Source organism: Aythya fuligula, chromosome 26 (genome assembly GCF_009819795.1).
Source record: "Aythya fuligula isolate bAytFul2 chromosome 26, bAytFul2.pri, whole genome shotgun sequence".
In the NCBI taxonomy this organism is placed as follows: Eukaryota; Metazoa; Chordata; class Aves; order Anseriformes; family Anatidae; genus Aythya; species Aythya fuligula.
In genome coordinates, this window is record NC_045584.1 from 3,931,422 (window position 1) to 3,944,156 (window position 12,735).

The 12,735-nt window shown below is 38.8% G+C and overlaps 1 protein-coding gene across 1 annotated transcript in view; it reads left to right on the forward strand.

The window, feature by feature from the left end:
* Positions 1-9,708, forward strand: part of RANBP3 (RAN binding protein 3) — a 45,469-nt gene extending 35,761 nt beyond the window's left edge. Inside the window, exons 13-17 of the mRNA XM_032203533.1 lie at positions 297-421; positions 1,748-1,868; positions 2,551-2,693; positions 4,629-4,809; positions 5,985-9,708. Coding sequence (XP_032059424.1) covers positions 297-421; positions 1,748-1,868; positions 2,551-2,693; positions 4,629-4,809; positions 5,985-6,028 — 614 coding nt within the window. The 3' untranslated portion in view covers positions 6,029-9,708. The remainder of the gene's footprint in view (positions 1-296; positions 422-1,747; positions 1,869-2,550; positions 2,694-4,628; positions 4,810-5,984) is intronic.
* The last annotated feature ends 3,027 nt before the right edge of the window (positions 9,709-12,735 follow it).

The following is a 12,735-nucleotide window of genomic DNA, read 5'->3' on the forward strand; positions in this document are numbered from 1 at the left end:
ATATGAGTTAGTAAAGGTTTTGCGTAGTTGTATGTAAAAAAAAAAAACATTTTATGTGGGAACAAAATGTTCAATAACTTCTTTCTTCTGTGCTTTGTATCTTGTGTTTATAAAACGAGGCTTGAAAGGGCAGGCTTTAACTTCTACTTTAAACTTAAAGCCTGTTTCCAATGTTCTGTCCCTGTCCCTCTTCTGTATTTTTCCCTCTAAACATTGGTTTACTTGTGAGAACTTTAGAAATCCTATATAAGTATAAGCTAATAATTCTCAAAATAAACTTTCAAAATTTTGTTCAGCTAATAATATTTCAGAGTCACTGGCCGAGTCTGCAGCAGCCTATACTAAAGCAACTGCAAGGAAGTGTTTATTAGCAAAGGTAGAAGTGATTACCGGGGAGGAAGCCGAAAGTAATGTTTTACAGGTAAGAAACTGATAATGTAGGGGAGCTTTGAGCTTGTGGGGATTAATATGGGTGACCAGGGTACCACCTGTTCCTTCAGCTGAGCCATCTTCTTTATCTCTGATGTGCTTTCATGTGTTAGAGTGCAGACTTTGGATATTTATTGTCAGATCCTTACTCTGTTGTTTCTTAATTTCCTCTTTCCGGAGAAATTTCAGCATTTGGACAACCCAAAAAATCTTAAGCATACTTCCTTGAATTAAGTGCAAAACAATTACTGTACTTCTGAATATTTTTTTTAAAACTCAGAATGGGCCATTACGCCTGGCAGAAACAATAATAAAAAAAAAAAAAAAACAGTACTCAAGAATTTATTCTGAGGATATTTGCTTGAATTAGTGACATTTTAAAAAGATGTTGTTATGACTCAGACTTCTGATTTCAGTGGTGATTTATTTAACTTTGTAGTTACTCATTACCTTAAATTTACTTATTAACTTCAGTGTCTTTAAGAGAAACAAGCAGGGTTTTGCTGTGAATCTGAAAGGCATATACTTCTTTTCTTCCTCCCTTTGTACCTCTGTTTTTTTTTGTTTTTTTTTTTTTTTTTCTTGATCTTTTAAGTTTCTTTACACCCGAATTACATTGTGGGGTATTTTTTTGGAGAGGTTTTTGCCATGACCTTTTGGTCTCTTCTGACACCAAACAGATGTACTTTTTCAGTAATTTTCAGTAACTAATGCATATCAGTTGAAGTTGTATTATTGTACAAAGTAATCATAATGTTTGTTTTCTCAGACCAAGCAAGATATAATCTATAATAATAGCAAGATGGGAGTGTCCTGTTTTGCTTAGGAAAACCACAACTTGAAAATTTTAGCAGTAATATGCTTACTCATGCAAATCAGTCCTCTGTTATGTTGTAGCTTAATAGTCCTTCACCCAACTTCTCTTCTTTTTCCCTGTGATACTTAATACACTGGAATACTGAATGGGACTTGTACAGACAGAACAACATTAATCTGGCACAAATTAAGTATACAGAGCTGGGTGTTCTGTATAAGAGAAAGACAGAAACAGAGGGAAAGCAAATATATATACCATGTGAGGAACAAGGGATGTGAAGGATTGAAGAGAGTAACTCTGAAAATCATTCTTTTTGTTTCATCTTGAACATAGATGTTCTCTAAGAATATCTAACTTCCATTAATAAAACCTTCTGATACCAGTTAGCGTATTTTGAGAGACTTATTGCAAAAGGGATGATGACACGGCTAAAACAGTTTAAAATTCAAATACAGAATTTGAAAATCAACCATTACGCTATAGAGATATTTTCTGTTACAGATTCAGTGCAAGCTGTTTGTATTTGATAAAAACTCTCAATCTTGGGTAGAAAGAGGTCGAGGACTTCTTAGACTCAATGATATGGCTTCAGCGGACGATGGAACATTACAGTCCCGGCTGGGTAAGAGGAACTGGGGAAATGAGTTACTGTACGATAGTCTGGGTAATTTTCATAGGATGTTTCCATGACACACAGTAGCGTCTGCTTTAGGTCCTCTTAGCTATAGCAACTCCGAAGGAAGTTTGGCCCTTTTCTTTTGCTTTATTTTAAGACTATTTCCTCCAAAGACAGGATATTTGCCTATTTTCCTATTGTAGTAAATGTTCCATTTTTTTTAATTCCCCCTAAAAGCAAGCTGTATTTGCCAACTAGAATATTTGACTAGGAATGTATGGCAACCTTCTTCAGATCTGGGCTCTCTGCTCTTCAGGACTTGAGGGGGAAATCTCTTTGGATACTGCACGAGTTTTCAGACCTTCAGGAAGGTGCATTAGCCTGAGATTATCAGCTCAGATCTGACCACTGAACTTTGATGTATTAAACATATGAGACGTTGGGCTAATATCTTTAGACATGTCTTACCATCTTTAATAGCCTACTTTCTGCTGAACACTCATGACAAGACTTCTCTTTCAAAGGCTTTCCCTTGACATTTATTCATTGTAGAGGAGACTTAAGAATTCCTCTCTCCTCTCCCTGCCCCAGCCTCACAGCACACACACAGACACTAAAAGCCGTTTTGGCTATTCTCATGTTCCTGTTGTCTTTTTTCCACCTAACTGGTCTTGTATGTTTGCTTTAGTGATGAGGACTCAGGGGAGTCTCAGGTTAATCTTAAATACCAAGCTCTGGGCTCAGATGCAGATCGATAAAGCCAGTGAGAAGAGCATCCGGATCACCGCCATGGATACAGAGGACCAGGGAGTTAAAGTTTTTCTTATATCAGTGAGTAGTTTTGGTTTACACCTTAAATCTCTCTACTGAAGTTGGTGCTTGCTTAAATTGCAGTTGAGCAATTTAAATGAGTTCCCATTCTTCTCCACACCCTGTTCCCCCCCCCCCCCCAAGACACGGGGCTTAACAGACTTTTCTTCTCTGAAAAATCATCACTAGTTTTGAAGAAGTGCCATGTAAAGGCTGCTCTAGGAAGCCTGATTTTTCCAAAGCATTTACCATGGAGTTGTGGAATCTTTCATGTCTATTCAGGCTATAACTGCAGCATAAGATTAATGCTAATCATTTTCTATTATCGAAGGAAAATAGGAATTTCATAGTTCTCTGTGTAATGAAACCAAAGTTTCAAATTCTTACACAATTTGTAGTACAAGAAAGTTATTGTTGTCCATCTACAGTGTGGGTGGATGCACAGACTCACTAAAATTGAAACACTAAGTATCTGTCAAGAACAGCATGTTACTAGTTAAGAGTAACATGTTTTATCTTTGATTTTCCTTTAATACAGACTGTACCAAGCAGTAGCAGGACAGTTAAAGTGATTTTGATGCTTGCTAAGTGGGTAACCAGGAATTCCAATTAGAATTACCAAAACACTTGAGAGATTATAATGTACTCAGCAAGAAAGAGGGGTCATTCCCTAATGCCTGCCAAGAGCATTTACAGATTTGAGAGGTCTGAACACATTATTTTGAATTATGCTAGTTTTACAGAAGGGGTTGCTAAGGAATTAAAGTGGAACAGAAATTAAGAGAACAACAACAAAAAGCTTCTCTTGTGACGTTAAGGTTGTAGGACTGGGATCTGGAATCCCAGAGTCTGGTATTAAAGGTACCAAATACCCAGTGATGAAGAAAAAGCACTGAAACGAGCGGTTAACTTTCCTTACCACTTTTCTCTAGACTTGACAAGTCATCAGGTTATTCAGTATTCCTTTTTTAATCAATTCTAAAAATACCTTGTATGGAATAAATGATTGCACCGCAGCTCACTTCAGGGGAATTTTACAAATACAGAGGTGACTGATTTAAGTGACAGGTTGGGCTGGATGTGGAAACTTGTTTTTATGAAGTAATCTAAGAAGTGAAATTGTTATCTTAAAGTTAACTTGGGGTGTAAAGGTAATAGTAGTTAATGCGAGAAATTCATTGATATGGTGAATACAGAGCTTCATAGAAGAGTTCTTTTAAATTGATTATAATGTTCACAGCACATTTTGTTTGACAGGCCTAAAAATTACTATTTTTGAAGCCATGAAGTGGTCATAAACCACTTTCAGAGTAAGAGGAAAAAATACTCTGGACAGATGGTCACTAATGAGGCTCTCTGAACTGATGGCTCTCTTATGGGAGTGTTGGCTTTTTTTTTTTTGTGTATGTGTGTATTTTTAACAAACAAAAAAGCAACCACCAACCTACCACCTGCCCAATTGCATGCCCATTCAGTTTTCTCAGTATATCATATGTTGAAATTTTATGTAGCTGTATCGTGAAACATTTGAATGACTTGATTATGATTAACAAATACGTGAAGCTGAATGATTGGCAAACCTGGAAAATCTGTGCAAAACAAACTTTTTATTAAAAAGATCTTTTTATCTTAAGGTTTTTGGGGTGTCATGAAAGCTTTGTGACACCTGGGAGAAGAAGCTTACATAAAATCAGCAAGTACTAGTTGTGTTATCCAGAGAAGGTTGATGCTGAGCAGAGGGGAATATACTCTGAATGTCAGAATTGAGTATATCTAACATCTTAATATGTATACCACAACCCATTGTGACTTAGCTTGAAAAATCTCCATGTGAGAAAACTGAAAAGTAGCTTGAGAAATTTGGCCTCACTGTTGTAGATTAAGTAAGTGCTTTATTCTGTTGTAATTCCTTGCACCTTTTCTTGTTTCTGAATATTAAAAAAAAAAAATATCTAGGCAAGCTCTAAGGATACAGGGCAGTTGTATGCTGCATTACACCACCGGATCTTGGCTTTGAGGAGTAGAGTGGAACAAGAACAAGAAGTCAAGAATGTAGCACCTGAGCCAGAAGTAACACAATCAAATGAGGAAGACAGTGATGATGATGTCCTTGCACCTTCAGGATCAGTCGGAAGTGGTAAGCAAGCAAGACATGGGATTTCTTCTCCATACATTTTCTTTGTTGTTGTTTAAGGCAGACTGTTTGTCCTCTCTGTACACCATAGATATACTTCTGGCCTGTTAATTCTCTGAGTGTTTGTGGATTATGACTCATATGAGTTGCCTTTTTTGAACCAAACTGTTTCTAGTTTGCTCAATTGGATAATGGCAGGACAAGGGGGAATGGTTTTAAACTAAAAGAGGGGAGATTTAGATTAGAGGTTAGGAGGAAATTCATCTGTCAGAGGGTGGTGAGGCATTGGAACAGGTTGCCCAGAGAGGTTGTGGATGCTCCATCATTGTAGGTGTCCAAGACCAGGTTAGATGAGGCCCTGAGCAACATGATCTAGTGGGTGGCAGTCCTCCCTGCATCAGGGGATTGGAACTAGATGGTCTATGGGGTCCCTTCCAACCCAAGCAATTCTAAGATTCTAGTTACTTCTCCAGACTGGTAAAAAGGCTGCTGCTTCTGTCTGCTGAGTTACGTCACAGATTAGTGGAAGTGATCTATGCTTCAGTTAGTTCTGGCTTTGTTTATAGGACCATTAAAGGGTGATTTGAGTTTCAGTTTTGCCTTCCATATGGCCAAGGCTTGCACTTTAAAAAACAAAACAGGCTGACCTTTGAGTAGAGTGCTGTTTGGAAAGCAGATTTACAAAAAGTAGTGGAAAAAGTGTAATTGCTTTCATTGTATGCAGAGAGGCCATAGATGAGCAAAGCACCAATCATTAGTGTGAAGAAGATTTCCTTCTGACCTCAAGCTGTCTGTGCTTTGCCTTCCTACGGCTTAATACATCCCATCTTTTACTCAGATCAGTGCTCCATCCTGATTCATTGATGGGGAAAAATGCTAATAATACTAATACGAAACTAAAAAAACCCACAGTGTGTGGACTTGAAGAGGCTGCAAACTGAGCTCTGGGATGCTACTGGGATCCTAAAACCAGGCTAGTCAAGAATATAAAATTTTGCAGTGGACAGAACTTTATCTGTAGAGGGAATATGTCAGTTGGAGGGAGGGGGGAGAGAAGCAACTGTCATTCTAATCTGTCGTTGAAATCCTAAATGTGAGACGTCTATAGGCCTCTCAAGTGAGGTGTCTTAGTGTAAGGCAAGAAAAAATATATATAACAAAACTGTTGTCTGTTTCAGGTCCTAATGACGAAGGTGATGGGCAGAATGTTGGCAGCACATAGCAGATGTGAGCCGATCTGCTTGCAAGGCTGCTATGAACACCATCTTGCAGGCATCTCTCTGGATACCCCAGGCCAGCTATTGTTTCAGGCAGTGTTGAAGGCTCCAGGACTTAAGAACTGTGCATCCCTGTTCTGTTTGTTTGGTTTTTTGGTCTGGATCAGTAGATTCCATACAAAAAAAAAAAAAAGCAGACTTGGAAACTACCTGAATGTGGTTTGGGACGTGAAAGCTCATCATATTGATGAGCCAAAAAAAAACAAACAACCAAACATTTCCCCTCTTCCTTGTAATTGAAATGGCACATTACAGCTTGTCACAGCTTTTCATTGGGACCTTTTGACTGTTTCTTCAGTAGTTCATGTCTTGCAGGCCTCCGAGATAGAACTTTCCGACACGGTTCCAACATGAATTCTGCTTTGGTAACCCCCTACTCCCCCTTATGAGTTTCTGCCACCTGCAGGGAAACCGGGTCCTCACCAGTTCCTACGCTCACTGACTGCCCTTTTGGGTTCATTCTCTTTTTGGACTGCAGATGGGGCAGCTTGCGTTTTTACTTTTTAATCCCAACGTAGGTTGTGGACACCGTTGTTCCCTGTCTAGTGGGTTTGTAAACAGAAAGAAACAAAACATTGTGATTCACCAGAGAAGCTTTTTTAATGCGTTAATAAGAGACTTTAAAGTCCACAGGACATTTTGCTAACTCCTTTTCTTTCTTCCCATTTCATTATTATTATTTGGGGATTTATATTGTGGTGATACTTTTTTATTTTAGTTTTTCAATAAGATGCTCTTGTGTGTTGAAAAAGTGAAACTATTGTTTTGTACTGTTCTTTTCTGTTACTATTTAAGGGAGAGCTAAGCCACTATATATAATAGATGTTGCATACAATTTTTCTTAGAAAATTATATGTTTCTGTGGCTACAGTAAAGTGTAGGGAGGCATACAGGTTACACCTTCAGAAAAGTTGATGAGGAAGCAGCTGTTAGCCCTTGGAAGAATAAAATAGGCTCATGTAATGAGCTTGGTCAGCCATTAAAATAAATCTGTATAATAAAGCAGCTCTCATTTAATGGCTTGATTCAACAAGCCATTTAAGCACTTGCCTGACTTAACTACATGTGAATAATCTTACTGAAGTCAATGCAACTATTCATGCTTAAAGTTGAGTACATTTTTAAATATCTTGCTGAATTAACGGCCTTAAATAGAAAATTAACCTTTAACCCTTCCTGTCCTTATTCTGTTTCCTGAAGTCTTGCAGCATGAAGAAAAAGGTAATATTGCCAGCTTTGAATAGTTTGGGCTGAAGGATATTGTATTCTGTTCCACCAAAATAAAAGCAAGAATGTGTTTTCCTGTGTGTAATTCTGAAGTACTCCTACTGTAACCGTAACTCACTTTTTTACTTTGGACGTTTTCTGATCATTTGGGCCTTTTGTGTGAAAGTTGAGTTTTATTTTGTTATTAAAACATCTGGTGTTATGGAGCACAGCTGGAATTTGGTAGTCACTTAAGAGCAGTGACTGCATCATTTTTCTGTAAATTCCCTGAAGTGTTCTGTGTTCTTTATAAGTAGTTTACTGCTAGATAATTTCTCATTTGCTTGCCCTTTCTCCTTTAGACTAAGGAGGTCTAAATGCACCGTTTAAATGCCTCTTCCCCTTCCAGTTTATTTTAATGTGGCATGAATTGAAAATGTAAACCTAGGTTGCAGCACAAAAGCAACTTTCAACTTATTCAAAGATCAAAACAGCCCTTATTGCCTTTATTTTATGAAAACACACTTTTCTTCATTGGGGGTTGAGAACGTTTAATGGTTGGCCAATTTTAGCCACTGTTTGAGACTTCACTTGGTGGGGTGGGGGGTAGAAAGGTTGCTTTTCCTGTGATAGCCTTCTGAAGGAGCATCTTGGGAGTAAAAAGGGGCTAATGATTAGCTGTGCCATTGCATTCATGATTTCTCTGGACTGTCTGCTCATTCCTTTTGTATTTTTTTCTCCCTACAGCTGTGGGTTTTTGTTCTGTTTTTTTTTTTTTTTTTTTAACCACGCACAAACCTATGATGCACCCTTTCCCTTGCAACTCGCTAACAGAAAATGAGCGTGTTTCTTACCACCCACCCACACAATTGTTTCTTCATCACATGTCCTGGGGAACTTCTGTATTTTCAAATGAGCGATCTGCATTTTGGATCTTTGATCTTTTTACACTGATACTCAGATTTTAAACTACTCTTTTTAAACAACCTTGCAGCGTAAAGTTTATTGTTGTCAGCATAAGAAAATTAACAAGGTGTCTTTGTCAGCAGAGCCTAATTGTGGAGAAACAGGTGTTATTTCCTGGTCCCAAAATCCATTAATTTTGGGGTCTATGCAGAGTCTCACTTTGAGGTGCTTTACCTAAACATGAAATTGATGGTGCATGAACATTAATAATAATGGCCTAAGCATGCCAGCTTTGATGGGGTTTAGTGGTGGTACACAGGCACCTTCAGCATTCCAAAAAAAAAATAATGATCTGGCAGCTACTACCTGATACAAATTTTATTTCAGCTGGAAGCCTTGCATATGTTTACAATGAAGAGAAAAACAGTAGTGTGAATCACTGACAGAATTAGCTATAGATTTACTTCAAGCCCTGTCCAGCAAGGTATAGTTAGACCAAACAAAAATTGTTTAATTCTCTGCTTTAAGCCTTAGTAAATTACTGACAAGTAAAACCAGATGATGCCCATGTGTTTTGAAAGATTTATGCAAGACTGTCATATGAAAGTATATTTGGGGATTGCATTAAATCTTCTAACAGAAAACAAGCAAACAAAACAACCCAAGCCCTGTGTTGTGTTTCCTGTGCTTGAGCCTCCTGCTCTTTGGAGGCTGACGATGCCCAGTTGTGCTGTGTTACGATGATCTTCCCTTGCACCACCCTCCCCCCTGCATCTTTGTTTCTAAGTCTGTTGTTGATGTATGGATGTTGTTAGCAATTACTGCATCTCTTGTTCTGGCTGCTGACTGATGTCACCATAGTTATTAACAATTTCCAGGAAAACAGCTTACTGAAGATAATAACATGTAACACACTTGATGGGGGAATATTACAAGTATGGTGGTGTTAGTAAAACAAAAAAATAAACCTATTTAAAAAATATATATATAAAATAAGATTAGACCTGCAGGAAATTTAAACATTGAGATAAGAAAATGTGTCATTTTGGCATCTTTCCACAGTCCATTTCCCAGTGTGCAACGCACTGCTTCAGAGAAGACGGGGCAGGGAAAGATCTCAAACTAGTCCTTGGCAGTCTGCCACTGAAAGCAGGCCGAGCAGGTGTCCAAATTGTTAGAAGCCTACAGGAATAAAACCCAAATAAGATAATAAAAGACCCGCAACGTTTCGATGGCTCTCCCCCTTGTCTCGCCATTGAGGTACCAATCAATTCCATTGCTTAGGTATTGCTGCCGTTAAATAGACTCTTCCTAATGCATCCCATTTTCTGCAGTTTGACTGGCCTCTTGTTCTCCCAGTGAGTATAGAAAATGGTTTATTTCCTTTATAGAAACATCTGACAGATTTGAAAATTTACCATGTTTCTCCGTAATCTCTAGTCTTAGCAATTCCAGTTATGATAATTGCCATAATTTGTCATGCAAGATTTCATTAAACTGACTTTTCACTGTGCGCTTTTTCTCCCCTTGTTCTTTGGTCTTTTGGTGCACTGACTTTCGTATAATGGACTTGAGCTCACAGGTTATGGATAGCAGATAAATTCAGAAATAACATTACAGAATGGTATTTTAATTTTCCAGGATAACTTTTTTTTTTCCACCTTGTAAAGATGAGGAGAGAGAAACAAAGGTGCCAAGATACAATTGCTATACAAGACTCCTGAAGTCAATTCCTAACGCATAGGTTTTGGTTAAAGCTCTTTTATAAAGAAATGCTCAAAGATTTTTCTTTAATTTTTTAAAGATAGTATTCAACGTTCCCTTTTGAGTGACTGCCTTTTCTCAAGGGTTTAAAGAACTACAGCTGAATTTGTCAGCAGGAATCCCAGGAATTCTGTTGCTGGGGGCAGTGAACGTATCTGTTCACTGCCCCCAGCGTTGAGTGGGAGGTATGTTTTAAAGGAGATGCTGATTGAATTTTGGTAGGTAACTCTCAGATTCTAATGAAACCTAGGAAAAAAAAGTAATAATGTTGTATTTGTCCTCCTCCCACTCTTGAGGAGACCAGGGCATGGTCTCTTCAATTTTTGGGCATGGCTACTGATGGCAGTTACCTGAATAGTCCCAAAAAAATCATTAGACTACCAGTTGTGCACATGGGCTGAGGAGCTTGCTTCTTACACTGAGCACTGGAAAGCAGCTTACTGATTGTTGATACTGGATCTGATTAGCCTGTTTTGCAGGCGAGGTAAAATTCTTTTCTGACAAGTACGGATTACAAGCTTAGGCTGCTGAACTACACGGAGAGTAAGTCCATGCAAAAAGCTCCCAAGAGGGGAGAATGGGGAATTCTTTTGGATATGATTTACAGGGCAGTGGTTCTGTCCTTACTTCTACAACAGTTCCAGATGGAGAAGGGAAATGAGTTTCTTGTAGCACAATGGCAAGTCATTTTACCTCCCACCTCCAACAGTTCAGGGAGGTAACACAAATACTGTGCCTGGATTAGCTAACTCTGGCATGTAGCCATGGCTTATAGTAAACCCTCTGCAACCAAAATATTTTGACTCAAGATAGCTGGTCTAAGTGTAATGTTAATTAATTAGATTGACTTGCTTGTTGCTTTACCTGGAACTCGCTTGTTCATAATAAGTTGCAAGCTCCTGTCTCCTAATGGTTCTGTGATGAGCGTTAATAGTCCAGGACCTGACCTGAGCGCAAAAATGAAAAGCGTGCAGGAGATGCAGTATGAATCCATTACGGGTAATAACTACACATAACGTGCTCAGGACAGAAAGGCTTTTGATACCTGCTCAAACTGTGGAGTGTCGCTTGTTACCTGGTATAGAGCCTTACTCCATGCAAGGCTTACTGGCCCCAGTTTTTTTACATCGGGGCAAATGCATCATGACACTGACTGCTGTCGTGCATTTTCTAGCCCTGCAGTCTGTCATAGTGATTCTACCCTTCATTAGATGTGCTTAGCAGGAGGAATAAAACTGCTCTATGAACTGCTTCCTTTAATAAGTTGCAAGTACTTGATTGTTGGGTTTGGTTTCTATTTTTAAGAACAGGCACATTTTTGGAGCACAGGGCAGTAGTACAGTGGCCCTACTGCTATTGCTGGATACAACCATCACCATAAGCAGATGCTTTAAGATTAGGCTGAGACTCACTAATATACCCAAATACCAATCCTAAAACTGACAGGTGGGGCAGCTCTGGACTGGAGATGACCCTGCCATCCTCATCTTGCATGCCACCCAGCAGCTCCAACTTAATCTTTAAGGTATGCTAAAGCTACATGCTTTATGCTACACGCTTTAGCATATCTTAAAGATGCTTAAAGAGAAGATAAAGCTTGAACCAAGATTCCAGCCAGTTATGGACTTCATCCAGTCAGCTACTGAAGTTATGTTAACAGTGGCAAAATAAGAATGGAAGAGCCTGATTTGAAGGCATACCGCTGAGAAAGAATGATAGTAAGTTGCTAAATATTTTTATTAGCAAAGTGACAACCACTGAAAAATACATACAGTGTGGCCTAAATGTATCAATACATCTTTATTATTTTGGAAGAAAAAGATAAAACAGTACACAGAGGACAGAATTAGAATAGAGCCCTTGAAAATCCAAAGGAAATAGCTCAAGTCCTAACTAGTTATATCTGTAGCCCTTAACCACACACACAAATAAACAAAAACAAAACCAAAAATAAAAGTACAACCACAAAACCATCCACTGCTGAAAAATTAAAGGATTGGAGTTATCAGAAGGGTGTGTTGTTAGTACAGAGCTGTACTATCTGGAATCAAGTGATACTTTAAGAGCCAAGAATTGGCTATGTTTTGAAACATGAAATACAATTACTTTTCTAAAGAATTTCAGGTATAATCAAGTCCTTGTTTAGGCATTATATCTGTGAAAGCCAATGCTTTCACAGCAGGAAACATTAGAATATAAAGCTGATGTGATGTTTTCCAACAGGGTAACTTCATTGTGTGTGCATGATGAGCCTATTCACAGCAGGAGGAGGAGAAGTAGCCACAAATCTTCCAGAGTTTGTCCTACTAAAGAACTTCAGGAAATAGGAGCACATTCAGGAAGCCCTTCGCTTTAGAAAACATTTGGGCATACAGAGGCCATGCAATGAATTCAACAGGTCTTGGAGGTCTCACAGACAAGATCACAAGCTCATGGTAATATCTGCTTTCTGCTGGATGAAAATTAGCTAGTTCTGCATCAAAGGTATCCTACCCCTGGCCTAAACATACATCTAGGCTGGACCTGTGGAAATCAGTTCTGGGGGTGGGATGAGGAAGGAGTCTGACCAGTACTTGTACCCACAGCCAGCTCTGTCCTGAACCTAGCTGCGTCTCCACTTCAGGTCAGGTCAGGACAGTGAGACTTTGTGCCAGCTACACGGAAAAAGCCTTAGAAAGAGAACCTGTCTGTTGGCCCATGGCTGACCAACAACAGAAAAAAAAGGTGAACTAGGGAACTTCCCTAATTCTGTTTCTTCAAACTCTGCAGTCATCTC